We start from the raw sequence: 17703 nt of genomic DNA on the forward strand, positions 1-17703 counted from the left end.
AAATAAAAAATATCCTAGGAAAGACTACAATTAATACACATTTAAATCTATAAAATTAAGGTAAAAATATTTAATTATTTGTTGAAATATTTTAAAGTAATAAATTTTTTGTTATCGTCAATGATAAATTCTTTGTTTTTAAAGCTTTATTACTCCTCACTACTTATACAACTAAAATGTATGCAATATGTCTTCTAAGATTCTAATAACATTGTTTTGGTTTATAATCACTTTTAAAGTAAGGTTTTTTAACCAAAAAATATAAAACTCAAATATCTCTCAACAATATGAACTTAAGTTCTAGATTTGGAAGGAAAACCAAATCATAAAATAAAATAAAAAAACACTAAAATATAAGGTGAGGAAAAGTGTGTAAAAATCTTTAAGATTCTCGGATTAAACTCTTCATTCGCCTCTCTTTTATGGTAAATCTTGAAAACTAAAAGGTTTAGGAATTAGTAAGAACTAATCCCCAGCATTATCAACATTTAATTAACCATCACAAATTAAGAATTAAATCTAAAAATATCAAGAGTTTTTTTAGTAGGAAAACTAAGGATTATTTGAGATTAATTTCTAATTTACCCATAATTTATTTAATTAAAACAAATTTTCATAAAAAAAAATCCATGCATAATGAAACATAAATCACGTTAAAAAAAAACTTATAGAAAAAGAAAAGGAAATAAAAAAATAAAAGATTTTGATTAGGAAATTTAATGAATTCTCAACAATTGTCCGGACCCTCTGAGGAATATTATTTTAATGAAAAATTTGTGTCCTTAACAGGAAAGGAAACAAAATATATATTTATAATCATGGAGATCCCATAAATTTCCTATTCAATAAAGTTTATTTATGAATAGCTATCCAAATATGCATTGAGTGCGGTAGTGGGTTTTTGGAGCTGTCTTGTGAGTTGCCATTGAAGCTAATTAAGGTACTTTCTTCGGTTTCTATTATGTATATTTTATGGAAGAAAAAGGCTTTTTTTTTTCTTTTTTTAATTTCTGCTGTCTTTTCCTTTCTTTGATTTTTCAACATGTTCAAAGTAACATGCAATCCTTTGGTACGTATTAGTTGCTTCCACTTTCCATTGCATAAAAATCTTATTTCTTTTTAAAGTATGAACTTAATTCATATATTACTAAAAAAGAGAGCCTGCACTAACATGAGCACAGGTCCTAACTGTTGTTTGTTAACATGGATATATGGGTTTTTTAGGTTTTCAATTATTGACTAGAAGCATGTTCGTGTGGATTGTGATTCTTTTTCCTGAGTTAGTGATTTTGGATGAATTTGATACGATGGAATTCATGTTGGGAATAAAATAATGAATTGAGATGTGTTGTTGTGGTTAGACCAGAGACATGCATGCTGCTATACACTCCCTCTGGATCTGCTGAAGTTTTTGCTTGTCGTTTCCTGTGTTAACTCTGGTACAATCTCAATTCTTGGACAAGTTCATTAGCCTTTTTTGATGTTAATAAAGCTTCAGGAAATCTGCACATATCTATCACTCTTGATGTCTATTGTATTCTCCTTGATGGTAGCTAACTCAGGTTTTTGATTTGGTACTGTATCTTGCTTGCCAGCAATGCTACTATCCCTTCTGTATAATAAGAACCGTTCTGAATTACTGAAATAAAAAGAGAGATGTATATTTTCTAATGGTATGTCCATTTTGCTAGATCAAATAATGGTTAATGAAAGAATCAAAATGGAATCGATAAGGAATGAAAAATCTCGCATGCTTACCTTCAGGAAAAGGAAGACGACTTTGCTAAAAAAGGTTTCAGATTTCTCTATTCTTTGTGGTGTTGATGCATGCGTAATTATCTTTGGGCCAAATCAGAATGATCAACCAGCTGCCACTGCTGAGACCTGGCCTTCAAATTCCGATGAAGTCAGATGTATTATCAACAGGTACAAGGCATGTGATCAGCCAAGAAAATGTTACCGGGGCTCGGACTATTTTACTGCCAAGAAGAAGAAGATAGATGCAGAGTTCGCCAAATTGCACAGGCAAGTTCTTAAAGCTAAATATCCTGCGTGGGATGACCGTCTGAGCAGTTTATCTAGCGATCAACTAAGGGTACTTCTCGGTCAATTGGATACTAAATTAATTGAAACTGCTGATAAAACACTCAGTATATTCAAAGAATATCAGTATGTGATGGATAATGATGCATCATGGATGCAGGCTAGTTCTCACGACGTACAAAAGTGCAGGAAGAGAAACGGTAACAACAATGATAATATGGATTCTACTGATTTCTTGCAGCTTGTTTCGAATTGGAAGTCATTCGAAGCCCAGCCGCCTATCCCTTTCCAGCCTGAGATGAGTTCTCCCATGGCTAAACTTGATGCAAATTCATTGAATCAGAGGACCTATAACAATGGCTATTCAACTCTTTACTCCGAACCAAAGGCATTGAATGTTTTGCCGCCAGTTCATTATGAATCTAAGCAGAGTGCTTATAGGACTCCATCACAAACAAATATAACTGAGGATGCGATGATGAAGATAATGAGCTATCAGAGCCATAACAACTCATTTGGTTGCCAGGCTAGTAGCAGTAACAATCAACACCTCTCATGCAATGGACCTCTTTATGTCAACCCTGCACCTTGGGCGTGGTTTAATAATGCCGATTCTTCAGTGAGATCCGTTGCCTCAACCATGCAGCCGATGCAGCCATACAAGCAATTTCCAATGACAAGTTTTCCTCAACAGTCGCTCTTTTCTGAAATCAATGAATTCAATGGTAATGCTGAATTTGAGAGAAGGGATTAAAGTTAAAACTAGAAGTGGGATTATGAAGATTTAGATTGTTTTCTGATCAGAAAAGGCAGATTCGGTTGGTTTTATAAATTAGTTTTAAATAAGAGTCGGCAAATTTCTTGAACAGTCTGGAGATTAATTTTGCAGGTTTGGACTTCATGTTTTCACTTTTGACACCATGTAACTTTTTTTTTTTCCTTCATATGATCTGATATTCAACATTTAATCTAACCATAATTGCTTAAGTGCAAGATTTTTATATAATTACACAACTTCAATTCTAGATGGGACTAGAGAAGAAGCACCGCAGAACTTCCACAGTTTGTTACAAACTACAGATTCTACGAGCATGCGAGACCAATTTTGAAGAAATTGAAAAGGGTAGTGATGTGTTTTCATGTACCCGATTGGGTGCGAATTTGTGTTATTTTTAGCGAAGGTGAGTTTCAATAAGTGTTTGATTTGGGGATTTTAGAATTTATTAATTAGGGTTTCGATCAACAATTGATTAATCTGAGGATCTTTGTGTTTCTATGAAGGGGTCCTTTTTTAAAGAGTTGTAAAAGTCCCCTTTAAAATATTTACCTTTTCATTTTCGTCCTTCGAGAAATACAATTCAATCTTGGACTGATGAGTGAAGTGACACATGGCATGATTAGGATCATCTGATTTAGTCAACTGATGGATTTTGGTCAAACTAACAGCACTGGTGGAGGAAGTGATTTTTTATCCCAAAATCGAAAGTATAGGGGTTGGTTTGGCCAAATATATTGAGGGTTAATTTGACTAAATTGACATAATAAAAGGGTATGCGGTGATTTTTAGCCCTAAAAAATTTGAAGGGGCGATGTCAGTATCTCAAGAAGAAAGGTCTTTTTGGTCCATGAGGTTTAAGGACTCAGTCACATTAAGCCTTATGACATCATAAAGGGCAATTAGATCCTTGATAATTGGGATTTTCCATCAACTATAATTTTAGACTAGTTTGATTCCCCATGGCGCAGGATGAAGGTTTTTTCTTTTCTCAACCCAAAAAATAGGTGCAAGCGTTGTTAATGGTTTTTTACATTCAATAAAAATTTTAGCAGCAAATTAAAAAGTTTATATGCATGTTTAATAAAATAAATAGAGAATTATATAAGCTAATAAATGATAGTAAATATATTGATTTCAACCAAAGATTGAGTTTTGAAGTTGAGATAAAGATACAATTTTTTTTTAAAAAAAGATAAATGTTTTTTTTTGTTTAAAATTGGATCTTTAAAATTTTAATTGGTTTGAATTAGTAAAAATATTTTTTTTGGTCAATTTGAGCATTGACTCAACATTGAAATTTATTTTTAATATTGCAAGAACCTAGATGGAGCCAGTCAAAACAAAACATCAAACCCGATCTCAAATTAACTTAATGTGAAAGGATTAGGTTGAGAATAAAAAAAAAATCAAGTAACCAAAACAATTAAAGAAAAGGAAAAATTGTAAGTAACTAATGCAATCCATAATGGATTGTTTCTTTTCTTCTATGTTGCATTTACATTGTTTTTTTTTTAATACTTTTTCAGTCTCGTATTGTTTTGCATGTTTAAAATTTCAAATATTATTTTATAATTCACAAAGTGTTAATTTTACAAAATCAAACAATAAAAAGCCAAACGACCTAATTACCTTATACTCTAAACCTCTTGGGATATTCACTATGCATTTTTTTTACCGTTTATTCTCTCATATTTTATTGTGGAAGGACTATGCAAAAATTTGTATTTTTTCAATTTGATTCTCAAATTTTTTTTTGAGTGATTTAATCCTATTTAAAGAGCAATTGATTTTGATTTCTTATGAAAGGATGAGATTGAAAGAGGGGAAATCGAAATGAAAAATGCAACAAACATGGGTGGCATACCATAAGTTTTTTAAAAAATGAACTTTGGTCTTCTAACTTAAATAATCAAACAAATTATACAATTTCGGGTTCTCAAAATTGTTCGAATTCCATTTTGGTGCAAAAGTTTATTTTTGTTATTTTTTGTCCCTAATTGAGAGAGGACAGAAAGTGAGATCGTCAGATTCCAGCGGTAGAGAGAAATATATCGTTGACACTGATTTAAGCCACCAAAATAAAGGATATTTGTGTGAAATTGTTTCATTTGATGAGGGGAGTTCATATTAGGTGTTTTTGTACCTTAAAAGTTTGTGAAAAAATAGATATGAGCTCAAGTTAAATTTTGATTTTGGGTTGAGTTCGGTTTTTGGGGCAGTTTTTTGATGCTATAGATAAGTTTATCATGGTTTTATAAGGTGTTTATAGGTGTTTTGGGTCAAAAACAAGTTGAAAAACAAGTTTTTGGGTCAAAAGAATATAAACCCCGATTTTCCGGTCATCGCAGTGGCCAGATTAGAAAAAACAGGTGACGTGTCGGCTGTTTTTTTTTTCAAAAAAAAGGCGGGCGACATATTGTCCACCCTTGGGGCAGAATAAAAAAAAGGGCCCAATCGTATGGGCTTGCCACCTGCCTTGGCAGCCCAGTCGTGGGCCCTGGTGAAAGGGGCTAGCCTGGCTTGTCAAGCCTAGCAGCGCCTGACTCTTTTTTTTTTTTATTTTTTTTTTCAATTAATGCTTATTTTATTATTATGTTTTTTTAAAAAACTTAATTATATTTATATTAACACCCATTCACTCTTTTATTTTATTTAGAGAACCTCTTTTAAATAATGGTGATTTTTTAGTTACGCGTTTAATTTTTGAAGAGATTTTTCTGATTCATCTATGATTCCTTTTCTTTTGTATAAATGAATTATGTTTTTGAAAATAAAAAAATAATTATTTTCAGATGATATTTCTAATATGTGTAGCCTTAGATATTATTATTTTTTTAATTTTTTTATTCAATCAATTTAATATGTTTGTCTATTCCTATTATCGTTTGATTACATAAAAAAATATTTTAATAAAAAAATAGCAAACATGATCAGGTAAATGTCCTATCTTACGAGATTAAATATCTTAATTTATATCTATTTCTTGATTTTTTAAGTTTTGTTTTTAGGTGTCATTAATAATTTTTTATCAGCGCACATAGTTCTTAATTTATTTAATTATATGTGTGCATAAATTCTTTGATTTTTAAAATTTTTTTAACTATAAAAATGCATTGAAAAAATCTGCATATATAATTTTTTTATGAAAAATAAAATATTTGAGCCATGGCGGAGCGCGAGTCATATAACTAATAAAACCTAGAGAAATGCATATGAAAAAAAAAAGTTTAAGTTGGATTTCCACCTCATATTTTTTATAATTGTTCAATTTTTTCCTATAGAAAATTCATATTCTTTAGACATCAATGAAAGGATTAGTTATTAGCAGGGGTGATTATTTTTTGTTTGGTTTGGTTTTTACCCATAAAAACAACCAAACCAAAATTTTATAAAATACAAAAAATAAAATTGAAACCGAATCAAAACCAGTTCCAACTGACCGGTTTTGGTTCGGTTCGGTTTGATTCGACTATTTTATATTAAAAACAAAAAACTATATTGTTTTTTGAGTTTTTTTTTTGGAATTTGTGATGGGATTGGTTTCGATTCGGTTTTCAGTTTGATTCGGTTTATTTTTAACTAAACTGATTAGGTTGAGGTTTTTCGATTTCAAGTTTATGAAACCGAAACCGAACCGAACCAAATATTTTTTTAAATATTCTAATTGATTTAATTGGTTTTTTTTATGTTTCGGTTTTTTCAGATATTTTTTTTTTCAGTTTTCTTATTTTAATCGATTTTTCAATTTTTTTACTCACATCTAGTTATTAAAGCTGCAAGGGATATTAAGGTTGTTTCAAAGTGCGGTGGCGATTACTTTTTAAAATATTTTTTTTGCTTAAAAATATATCAAAATTATATATTTTTTATTTTTTAAAATTTATTTTTGATATCAATATATCAAAATAATTTTAAAAATATATAAAAAATTATTTTAAAAAATATAAATTTTAACTAACTTCGGTTTGGATGATGATTCTAAATAAATATATAAAAAAAGAGAAAACTAGCTTAATTAATGCGTTTCACACTGGTGGATATGACAATCACATAAAAAAAATTAACATAAAAAAAAACCAGAACTTTTTTTTATGGTTATTTACAGAGAAACTTAATCTCCATTAACATGTAAATTGATTCAAAATACATTTATTGTCGAATAAAAAAAATTAAAAACAAAAACTTGACCAGTAGGAAAAAATTGTATGGTATTGTATAATACCCATGCACCTTTAAAATAATAAAATAAGGCGACAAACAAGATGATGTGAATCTGTATGGCATCGTATTAGTGTTCGTGTTTTTTTAAAAACTCATGAATGGCCGTTTGGTTACAAATGTTATCTTAATTAAAACACATAGGTCCCGTCATTTATATGCGGCAGGACCATGATTTTTTACAAATAGTAAAATATTGCTTTTGTACGAGAGTTTCAACCTGTGATAGGCACAATGTTCAGTGAATTGCACTGTTCATGTGAACAGTATTTTTTTTTATTTTTAAGTCTGGTAATTTTTTTAAGAGTTTTTTTTTCTGCAAAAAAACTAGTTTAGAGTAAATTAAATACACTCTCATTGTGATGTGAATAATTTTTTTTTTCAAAAAACTAGTATAGAGTAAATTAAATTCACTCGCACTGTAATATCAATTTTATACCTGATAATATTTTATCTGATTTTATTACATGCTCACAAAATTATGAAAACTGTAGTTCTTATCAGCTGAATTTTATATATAATGGAATTATAAATAGTTTAATAAAATAATAAAAAATATTTTATATCAAGTATTATTTATTTCATGATATAACAGGAGTAGTTAATTCTATAATATTTAAATTTAAAACCATCAATATTAATATAAATATTTTAAAATTATTTTATAACCTCAATTTCAAAAGTATTTTTAACCAAACACATTAAACTACTTTTTTTTCAACCTCAATTTTAACTATAGTTTTAACCAAACATCTATTTTTTCAAATTAAACTCAATTAAAAATATTTTTTATAAAATAACTTTTTTCAAATCATAACCACAATACCTACCTCCTGTAATATTAAATACATTTGAAGGTCGATGTTTGACCGCTACTTTTATTAATCTTATCCTATTCTACCCGCAAATTTCATTCAATAGTCAACACCAGATATGATTCCCTATCTTCTTCCCTTCACATTCTCTCTCTGCCCAGTTCCTAAAGAAAGAGGATAACAGTAGCTCAAAGCGCAGACCTTGAAGTCGTCCATTGTTGAGTTCTGCAGATAATGGCCCAAACATTGTCAGAGAAGGAGCTTTACTCTGTAAGGAGAAGAATGGCCTCTGTTGCCAACCATCTTATGGTACCTTCTCCTCCTACAGCTTCTAGTTCAAAATGTGACTCGGTTGAACTAGTACCCAATGCTGCTTCCATGAATGATAACTACCATAGAGTCCATGGTAATGTTTCTAATAAAGAAGTTGTTTGGAGAAATGTTGCTGCTTCTGATGGCAGTACTAAGGACTTCACTGACATTATTTATCAAAAGGCTGTTGGTGAAGGCATTGCAAAGGTCAGAAGTGCAGTGATATCTTTGATCATGGCTCTTGTGTCTTTCTCTTTTTGTTTGTTTTAATGTCGGTTTTACTGTGTTTGTAGATTGTTATTAACAGGCCAGAGAGAAGAAATGCGTTCCGGCCACGGTCGGTTAAGGAACTAATTGCTGCGTTTAATGATGCTAGGGATGATAGCTCTGTGGGGGTTATCATTCTTACTGGCAAGGTTTTCCTCTTCTTCGTGCCTTTTTCAAGCCTTACGAATTAGTATAGTAGTAATTAATTTGGTTTTGTAGGCAATGTTAAGGATGTAGAACAGCTTAAAGCGTTTGGTAGGTTGGTTCTAAGTTAAGAAGCAAAACTGGTTTTCTTGCAACTTTTCTATCGCATTTTATTCTGCTTGCAAGAAAGTCATGCCATTTTCCTTGGATACGATTGACATGCTTGTTGTTTGCTATTGCAATTTTCAATTTGTATATAAACCTTGAATCGAGCATACTGAGATTCAAGAGTGAAATTTATAAGATTTCGAGATGTTTGTTTCTATAAGGAGGCTTGATTTGATTGTGAAAAAACAATGTTGCTGTAGGGAACCAAGGCCTTTTGTAGCGGTGGCGATCAGGCATTAAGAACCAAGGATGGCTATGCTGATCCTAATGACATGGGCCGCTTGAATGTATTAGACTTGCAGGTGCTAGCAACATTGTAATCTAGTATGAAGATTTTGTAAACTGTACATGCATTGCACCTTTCCAATTGAAATTTGTTGGAAGCTTGCCTAACATACATGCATTCTCATGGTCTGCAACTACAATTCAAAAGATCATTTCCATTTCAATTTCAGTTCAATTTCTTCCATTCAAATTTTAACCTTTCTGATATCTAGTAGCTTTCTTGGGTTCCACTTTCATCGCCATCAGAAATGGCCGAAGTCATATGTAGCAATATATTATCCTAGTCATTATTTTGTGCTTCATACCTTCTACCACATTACAGCTGTTTTCAATTCTTCATTTCAATCATCATGCAGGTACAAATTCGGCGCCTTCCCAAACCAGTAATAGCAATGGTATGGTATTCTTCACTTTTCACAATTGTTCTCTCATGGATATACTTGGTAACTAGATGAGAAGACATGAGTTTGTGGAAGATATGATTAGAACAAAAACATGAAATACTACGTCTCCGTGTCATGCTCTATATTTAATTACTTTGTGAGATTCAGGATTCTTATATCAAAGATCCAAATCCATGAGAGTGTAACTGTTTTATTCATTGCATCTTCCGTGCACATTACATTATCAGGTTGCAGGTTATGCTGTTGGAGGAGGACATATATTGCATATGGTCTGTGATCTCACAATTGCAGCCGATAATGCTATATTTGGCCAGACTGGTCCTAAGGTAGTCTTGTCATCTTCTGTCTCTCTTGTTATTTGCAGACTTAGAGTTTTGATTTGTAGGCTGGATTGGCTCTAGTATGGGATTCAGTTATGATTCAGTTGAGTTGAGCCAAGATTGGCAATGATCCTATAAGGCAAGGTTAATCGTATAATAGTATTGGACGCTTACAAATCACCTCTCACAAGTTCCATTTCTTTTTTGGTCCAAACTGTCTAGATCTGATTAGTGTCTGCTGTATTGTTTCTCTTTGCAGGTTGGAAGCTTTGATGCAGGTTATGGAAGTTCCATCATGTCCCGTTTGGTAAGCAATTGAACATATCTTTGGTTGACTCAATACTTGGCGTCATATCACTTCTTATCTTCTAGTAGGAAATTTTAATATATCATTTGATTCTTCTGAAGACCCCCTCTTCTAGTTTTAAGGCTGCCTCATCAACCACCAATGCTAGAATAAGTAGATGATTTTCTTGATCATTGTCCATTTGATATCTTTTATACCGTGTTGTTTTGCATCTGAAAATTTAACAGGTCGGGCCTAAAAAAGCACGTGAGATGTGGTTTCTGACAAGGTTCTATACAGCTTCTGAAGCAGAGAAAATGGGCCTTGTTAACACTGTTGTACCAGTGAGTTCACTATTCTCTCTATTTTTTTCCAATATATAGCGTAGGATCTGTTGGTATTTTGACTCATTTAAACATTAAACTGTCTCCTTCCAAACTGTATGATTCTCCCATTACCATCATTCTATTTTTGCTGCTAAATATTGCTAACGTTTAAAAACATCTTCTAGTTAGATAATTTAGAACAAGAAACAGTCAAATGGTGTCGAGAGATTCTAAGGAATAGCCCAACTGCGATTCGAGTCCTCAAGTCAGCTCTTAATGCTGTTGATGATGGTCATGCTGGACTCCAGGTACCCTTAGACCATCTACTTGTATTTGTATTCTTCAAGCTACTTTAACTAAATGACCTTATCTTGTTTCTTACTCTTTCATGTGTACTTGTATCATGCAGGAACTTGCTGGGAATACCACACTCATATACTATGGTACTGAGGAAGGCAGCGAGGGGAAGTCGGCATTTATGGAACGTAGACCCCCGGATTTCTCAAAATTTCCACGACGACCTTAATGTCAACTTTCACCTGTGCAGACCCAATTTGTTATCAATCTACCAGATAATTTTTTTCAATAAATCCTTTGTGGCTTCTTTGTTATGTATTCTTGAGATTAAGAATTTTATATTGAGCTCTCTTGGAAGCGACATTATCAGTTGTCAAAAGCATCACCCTCGCTTCATCAAATGAGTTCAGAAGAAATTACTCTCAATTGCCCACGACTCTTTTGGTACCTTCTTTATGTAGATTGCCTAGAAATAGAAAATGTCTTCTTTGGACTTGGAGCTAGGTACTGAATTTAATTGATCAGCAATAAAATCTACATCCTCCCACAAAATGAGGTATTGGTATTGAATTCCAATTTTAGATAAAAATCTTCACTACATAGGAAAACAAACAAAAAGAACAGACAAAGTTAATACTGTTACATCAGTAAAAAGCAATGACGGATTTCGTATTATATCTAGTAGCTTTTCTATGTAAATTACTACTGTCTGGTCTAAGAAGTGGAGGCTTGAGAACTATCTGGGGTTTTAGGAGAGAAGAATTGGTCCCTAAATGCGTAGCTTGTGCTTTCCTGACCTTTTGAATTCCCAGAGAAACTAGCCCTTGCCAACTGCCTTAGTTTCTTTAGTTCACTCTTTTTCTCTAAATTTAGTCCCTGTGAACCTTTTCCTTCCCCAACGCTCTGAGCACTATGAAGGGATGTCTCTGCAGTTGTGTAACTTGTTTCTTGAATAACATCTAGACTTGGCGAACCAGGACTGAGCACAGGAACCACTGTTGCAGATATAGTACTAAGTGCATCACCATGGTGTGTTCTTCTATCTACTGATTCTGGACTTAGAGGAGGGACAGCAGATAGGCCTGTTTTTGGTTGGGAGAAATTTGGAATAACTTTTGACCAGTGCTTCCTTGGTAGGAAAGGCAACACAAGACCTTTAGCGGCAAGCTTCAATCCGAATTTGAAAGAATTCCTCCGAGGCTGAGAAAGTCTTAGAAGGCATTTTACCAATGCATACCATTCATTTACAATATGAACAATGAAGGTTAGGAAGAGGAGAGCCAACATTGTGTATCCGAGTATGCTTTCTTCCATATGATTTGATCTTTCTGTAGCAATAGAAAAACCGAAGATGCCTGCCTCGCATAAGAGAGAGATACTTTCCACCAAATGGACTCTCCTTCTGATGTATGGTTTGAGTGTAAGCAGATAAATGAATTGTATCAATGTGATTGCCAACGCTAAAAGGCTTTGACTTGATTCTGGTGATCTGTATGCTCCGGATAGTATTCCCAAACCGATTCTTCTCACAAGATCCAGAATAACATAGGAAGATCTAGCACACCCCACGAGTCGCCTGGACCAAGGCATTTTAGTTTCTTCATTGCTGTCATCTGAGCTCACAGCTCTCATTCTTCCAATTCCACTTTGACCACTTTCAATCCACGTAGGCAAGGTGTTTGGGTCACAATGATCAACAATGACAAATAATGGAGGACCCCTTAGATTTTCAAAGAGAATTCCAAAGCGTGGAAGGAGAGATGTGGGCAACCCCTCCTTATAAAACCATTTACCAATTACTTGCTTACCAACAAAGACAGACCACAACTTTTTATACCATGGATCCCCTACAGCAATATCCCTGATTTCCTTGTACAGAGCAAAACTCCCAGAGAAGATAGCAATTATGAGAAAAAGGATGGTGAATAAAATAAGTGCTCCTGGGACTACTAGCAACAAAGCCCCGATGATGATTCCTCTAGGTGAGCCCCCTGAAAATGAAGCAGTCTTCATTTCAAGAAAATCTTTGACAGGCCTTAAACTAAATCAGAAAGAATATCGGTAAGTGCTCACCTTTCATAACAAATGCTGAGGACTGAGAGATACAAGGTAACATGAGAATTAGAAGTAGCAGCTCAAACCTGGGAACCGAAAATATCCCATGAGCTGGTGCTCCTGTCCTCCATCTTAGGAAAAGTAATGTTAGCACATGAATTATAAGTAAACTGCCTCCTCCCACACCAAGCCAGAACAAGTTCTTCTCCAAGTCTTGCCACCTATTGAAGAAACAATGTCATCCATGTTTTAACCATGAATATGTGTTAAAAGCAGCTGCAGTTTTATAACTTGCAGGTATTAAGACTTAATCTTCTGTGTTAGTGGAAGTGATTTTGTTTGAATAAGCAGATCCTAATTTAGAAGTTAAGTGTTGGGCTACCCTTTGCAGTTCTCAGTTTCCTTGATGAGATTGGTAGCAGATGATGGTTCCCCTCTCTGCAAGACAGATGAATACAGCTGATGTAAAATTCTCATGAAATCACAATATACAACTATGCAGGATGGTAAATACCAACCAAGAAATAAGTGAAATATTCTCTGGAATTGAGGGGTAGACCATATGGAGTACTTTTCATGCTTGTACTATATCCATGACGCCAACCAAAGTTTAGGTTGATTTCAGTCTGAAATGGAAGTTGATCTTCCATATTAGAAGAACTATTTAAATTTGTATTAAACCAATTGTGATATTCAAGTGATAAGATTCTGAGATTTTCTTTAGCCAAATAAACATGGTTGGGCCATATAGAAGTGCCACCATCTTTCCATGGAAGCTTTTGACGAGGTATGAGCCACCTCAGACCTTTTGTTGTCTCTGAGTACTCAATTGGATGACTGGCAGAGAGCCAATCAGAGAGAACAAATACTTGAAGGTGTCCAAAAAATCCCTACAATAGAGGAAGTTCATAATTATCAAATAAAATCACAAAACACAACGGTTCTTCAGTAATGACATATGATGTCTAGTACAAAGTTATTGGAAGAACTTGTATGCAGCTTTGGCCATTTCAGTGTTTGAACACTCACATGCAGATTCATAGATGGTTTAGAAGCAAAATTGTCAGTATCTCCGGCTGCAAGAGAGCGTATAGCTCCAAGATTTGCAGTGGACAGTGAAAGTGCAGCAGCTGTCAGCGATGTTGCTATTACTCCAGAAGTCACAAAAGAGTATAATGCCATTGATATTGCCGGGGTTGAATCTATTGTAAGGTTTAGATTTTTAAATTCAGATGCAAAATCAGTAGTTGAGCTCTGGAATAGTGAAACAGTACAATGTTCTTACAGTGTTTCACTTCAAGTAGGTTAGAAGCTAAATTTTGATTTCCTGAAATATCATGTACTTTCCCGGCAGGAATTGTGATGGAGACCACATTCTGAGTAACAGCAAGGACAGTCAGCGAGTATAGAGCTCTTGAAAGTTCCTTAAACCTAGATAAAGAAACACAAGAGTCAGGTAGTATTTAAACTGCTATTTCAAACTGTTTGCAGTTCTTGAAAGTTTGTGCTGTAACACTATGAACCAAGGTTGTTCAAAAAACTACACGGAATACATAGTATAAACTCGAATCATAAAATCGTAAGTAAAATATTTTAACTAATTATATATTAACAATTCCAATCAAGTAGTAATTAACAATATAACACAATAAAAATAAAAATAAAATAAACAATAGAAAAGTCCAAATATCTTTATTTTATTTACATTGATTCCTCTACTTCTTATACAAATCGATCCACTTACTTCGTCATTTACAATAAATGAGTCCCTTTAAATTTTGATAGACCATTTAACATTAATTACTCCAAGAGTTAAGCATGCCAATTTACAACTTTTATTCTATATATTTGCCCGTTAAAACAGAGTAATATATCAATTGATATGTTACTAGTTTACATAAGAAATTGTGAAGAATGAATATGTATTTTAATTTTACGGAAATGAAATCCACAAATAACTTGTATCATTTAAAAAATTATAATAATTATAGTCAAAATTAAGCTCTTGATTATCAAATTGCACAAGTTTTGCAAGATATAAATTTAAAACAATGAAAATATTAAGGTGCAGATTACTAAAATGCACAATTTTATATTTTTTTAAAACTTGTAAAATCGATCCGATTTTACCGAGTTTGAACGAGTTTGACCGATTTTACTAGTTTTTGAGTTTTAATCTGATTTGACATATTAGATACATGTTAACTTATAAAATCATAAGATTTTAAAATTTAACTGGCTTTTTTAACAACATTGCTATCAACTATAACAGTAATAGCTTTCAGAGCAAACTATGCACCTGCCTTGTAACTTTTCCTCCTTCCACTTGTACCATGGAGGCCGCAAAGCCAAACACCGGCTTCGTAAACCCTACTATCACCTTCATGTCAGATGCCTCTGTAACATTTGGTGAGCTGGTGCTCAGTCTCACCTCAGGCTTTGTTGAATCTTAAAAGAAACTGCATGAATTAGTAAATCTATGAAACAGAAATGAAAGAAACTAGTTTGGAAAGCACAAACAATGACAACTGCAGTACCAAAGAGAATTGTCAGTGAGGCCGCTTGTGAAACAGGAGTGCCTGTTCTGCCAACTAATCCAGAATCTAGTTCAACCGTAATGGTTTCAGCTTTCGATGCATTCCTGAGCTACAAATATGAAAATTAGAGTTTTGAAAATACAAATTAGATTTTCGAGTATTATTGAAATTTTCACAGGAAGTGATTATGAACTTAATATTATTATTTATAGTATTGATTTCTTTTGAAAAAAAGATGCCCGTGTCATTTAAAGTCTGCTTACTTCAAAAAAGAACTTGCGATTCCAATGATTTCCAATAAGAACAGGTAAAACATTATCTGAGTTTACGTGCAAGGAATTTAGGACTTCTTCTGTTGAATTTCCAATGGGAATGCTGAAGTCCAAACAAATTTTCATGTCCCCAATTTTGTTAGTTGCCAGAACAGTTCTTGGGACCCCATTGATCTCCATTACATAGGATGGAACTGGCATCCACAAATCTACCAGCACTGGTCTTCTATCTAAGACAGAAATTGAAGTATAAATAACAGAAGGATCCATACGCAAATCTATTCATTTATCTCCGGCAAGTTACAAATGATGAACGATAACTCACCAAAGTGAATAATTAAAGAGGAACTGTTTGTCCTTGTAAAAGAGTTTCCAGCCTTATCTGTACAAAAATTATCTGCCATTCTGACTAAGATGCGGCCACGTAAACTTTTCAAGGAGAGAGTCAAGTCAAGTCTGTATTTTATATTAGGTTTGATGATGTGTAGAGAAGAAGCATGAAGATATGCTGGACCATTCAAAATGACCTGCAGAAGTGAAATGTTACCTGAGTTCACATTAGTAGACCCTTTGATAACAATCTAAGTTCCCTCTAACAATTAATAACACACACAAATGCATGTTTTCTGCAGGGGAACTAAAGAGTAGTTTGGACCTGGAAATGCACTTACATCGCAATTTGATGAGTTCGCACACTTGAATCCACCCAACCCGGTGCAAGCTTCACTGAATGTTACATCAATGGTTATATTTCCAGCATTTGTGTAATTCTGTTCACTAAATATTGTTGCAGTTGGTGGAATTGTGTCTGGACAATGCAATCATGAAACAGACAAGTAAAGTCCCAGCAGATAAAAGTCTTGGAAGAAAAACACTTCAGTGAGTATTCTTCCAAGACCAGACATTGTCTAAGCACTAGACATCTGAAAGAATAGAAAAGGGACAGAGTTACTTACCTATGAACCAAGAATAAGATGATGAGTTTCGCTCTCCATTACGAGTTGTGACACTGAGAAGAAAACTGTGTTTGTGGTTTACAGTTAAGTTCTTGAATACTATTATATCAGCAGGACATGATCTCAAAGTTCGGCCATCGAGCTGTGTTCAAGTCAAATTTTGTAATGATTCAAACAAATTCAAGCTGCCTCGGAAAAAATAAGTGCTACTAATCATATTTTACAAGCAATATACTTTCCAAAGGGGAAATTTATTTACTTGGGGACCTTCTGCAGATCAATATATGAATTTATCAAGAAAGAAAAAAGTCCTGAAAACATTAAATAATCTCAAGAAGAGCAAAAGCAAACTTGCAGCATTACTATTTACAGGAGTTTTACCGGTTCAAATTAAGGAGAAAGAAAGAAAGATGTTTCAACAGGAATGTTACCTCACAGGACATGTGGCAACTGTTATTCTTGCAAGCGTTGCTACCATCTGGAAACTCTGTTGAATACTGGAAAACAGCAGTAGAGATCCTTGATTGTTCAGGAGGAGCTTGATGAAAGTTAACGATAACTATTGACTTAGTTGAGTCTAATGCACACAAAATCATAACTGCAATACACATAACTAGTTTGAGAAGTTGGAGTAAACCAATTGCAGAAGTTGCCATGTACTTCACTTCACATTTAAGCATGAATCAAGAGAGGAATGAGGAGAAGGGAGATAAGCTTTGTTTGCTGCAGAAAGATAATAGCAGTTGAGAGTTTGGATAAAGAGACAGCTTGCATCCAACGTCCATTATAAATGTATGCTGAGAAGCTAGAAAGAGTTGAGGACAACTACCACCAACAATTGTTGTCAGTTTCATTACTTCTTACTTAAAGATGCTCACATTTCCTCATTAATTGCCATCAAACTGGACCAATCCTGATAATCTTTTTCTTCATTTCTTCTTGTACTATTTTCTGTTTTTTTTATTGTCCTTCCGTTTTCCTATACGGGGAAAGTTTATGTCATGAATTGTCACAGCTGGTCAAAACTTTACAGTGCATGGAAAAATATTGGCTAATTGATTGAGTGATTTCAATTTCTACTTTCAAACGTATTTCAATTTCTACGTTCTCCATGGTACATATCTTTGACACAATGAAGAGAAAAATGGATTTACCCTTAATGCAAAAGGACGCAAAACCCTAGGCTGGTGCCCTGATGCCGTGGAAGACAAGCAGAGTAT

General features: G+C 33.6%; 3 protein-coding genes across 7 annotated transcripts; 2 read left to right on the plus strand and 1 right to left on the minus strand.

Moving 5' to 3' along the window:
• Window positions 1–1720: 1720 nt before the first annotated feature.
• Window positions 1721–2797, plus strand: LOC7456234 (agamous-like MADS-box protein AGL103). The gene has a single exon (XM_002300073.1). It carries the CDS (start codon window positions 1721–1723, stop codon window positions 2795–2797), a length of 1077 nt encoding a protein of 358 aa, XP_002300109.1.
• A 5142-nt stretch (window positions 2798–7939) lies between these two features.
• On the plus strand, window positions 7940–11089 carry LOC7495788 (1,4-dihydroxy-2-naphthoyl-CoA synthase, peroxisomal). Its single transcript, XM_002300072.4, has 9 exons — window positions 7940–8373; window positions 8460–8582; window positions 8946–9047; window positions 9387–9425; window positions 9662–9760; window positions 10014–10061; window positions 10289–10384; window positions 10552–10674; window positions 10776–11089. Exons 1-9 carry the CDS (start codon window positions 8089–8091, stop codon window positions 10890–10892), a joined length of 1032 nt encoding a protein of 343 aa, XP_002300108.3. The 5' UTR covers window positions 7940–8088; the 3' UTR covers window positions 10893–11089.
• Window positions 11090–11205: 116 nt separating this feature from the next.
• LOC7495787 (uncharacterized) lies at window positions 11206–17446 on the minus strand. Of its 5 annotated transcripts, XM_052455602.1 has the most exons (15): window positions 17313–17446; window positions 17098–17206; window positions 16915–16980; window positions 16484–16625; window positions 16199–16335; window positions 15853–16054; window positions 15519–15757; window positions 15256–15364; window positions 15022–15166; window positions 14004–14149; window positions 13748–13920; window positions 13237–13608; window positions 13101–13156; window positions 12737–12939; window positions 11206–12654 (listed from the first exon to the last, which is right to left on the minus strand). In XM_052455602.1, exons 2-15 carry the CDS (start codon window positions 17161–17163, stop codon window positions 11378–11380), a joined length of 3333 nt encoding a protein of 1110 aa, XP_052311562.1. In that variant the 5' UTR covers window positions 17164–17206; window positions 17313–17446; the 3' UTR covers window positions 11206–11377. The 5 variants fall into 5 exon arrangements, with proteins under 5 accessions (XP_052311562.1, XP_024444092.2, XP_024444081.2 ...); XM_024588324.2 differs by lacking the exon at window positions 17313–17446 and having other exon boundaries at window positions 16484–16548; window positions 17098–17287; XM_024588313.2 differs by lacking the exon at window positions 17313–17446 and having other exon boundaries at window positions 16915–17288.
• Between the last annotated feature and the right edge of the window lie 257 nt (window positions 17447–17703).

This window comes from Populus trichocarpa, chromosome 1, assembly GCF_000002775.5.
Source record: "Populus trichocarpa isolate Nisqually-1 chromosome 1, P.trichocarpa_v4.1, whole genome shotgun sequence".
Taxonomy (NCBI): Eukaryota; Viridiplantae; Streptophyta; class Magnoliopsida; order Malpighiales; family Salicaceae; genus Populus; species Populus trichocarpa.

Coding starts and splice junctions, on each gene's coding strand:
- LOC7456234 (XM_002300073.1), top strand. CDS start 1,721: ATGGAATCGATAAGGAATGAAAAATCTCGCATGCTTACCTTCAGGAAA.
- LOC7495788 (XM_002300072.4), top strand. CDS start 8,089: ATGGCCCAAACATTGTCAGAGAAGGAGCTTTACTCTGTAAGGAGAAGA. Junction 9,426..9,661: donor CCAAACCAGTAATAGCAATG/GTATGGTATTCT, acceptor TTACATTATCAG/GTTGCAGGTTATGCTGTTGG. Junction 10,385..10,551: donor TTGTTAACACTGTTGTACCA/GTGAGTTCACTA, acceptor AACATCTTCTAG/TTAGATAATTTAGAACAAGA.
- LOC7495787 (XM_024588313.2), bottom strand. CDS start 17,163: ATGCTTAAATGTGAAGTGAAGTACATGGCAACTTCTGCAATTGGTTTA. Junction 13,157..13,236: donor AATATTTCACTTATTTCTTG/GTTGGTATTTAC, acceptor TCTGTCTTGCAG/AGAGGGGAACCATCATCTGC. Junction 12,940..13,100: donor GAAACTGAGAACTGCAAAGG/GTAGCCCAACAC, acceptor TTTCTTCAATAG/GTGGCAAGACTTGGAGAAGA.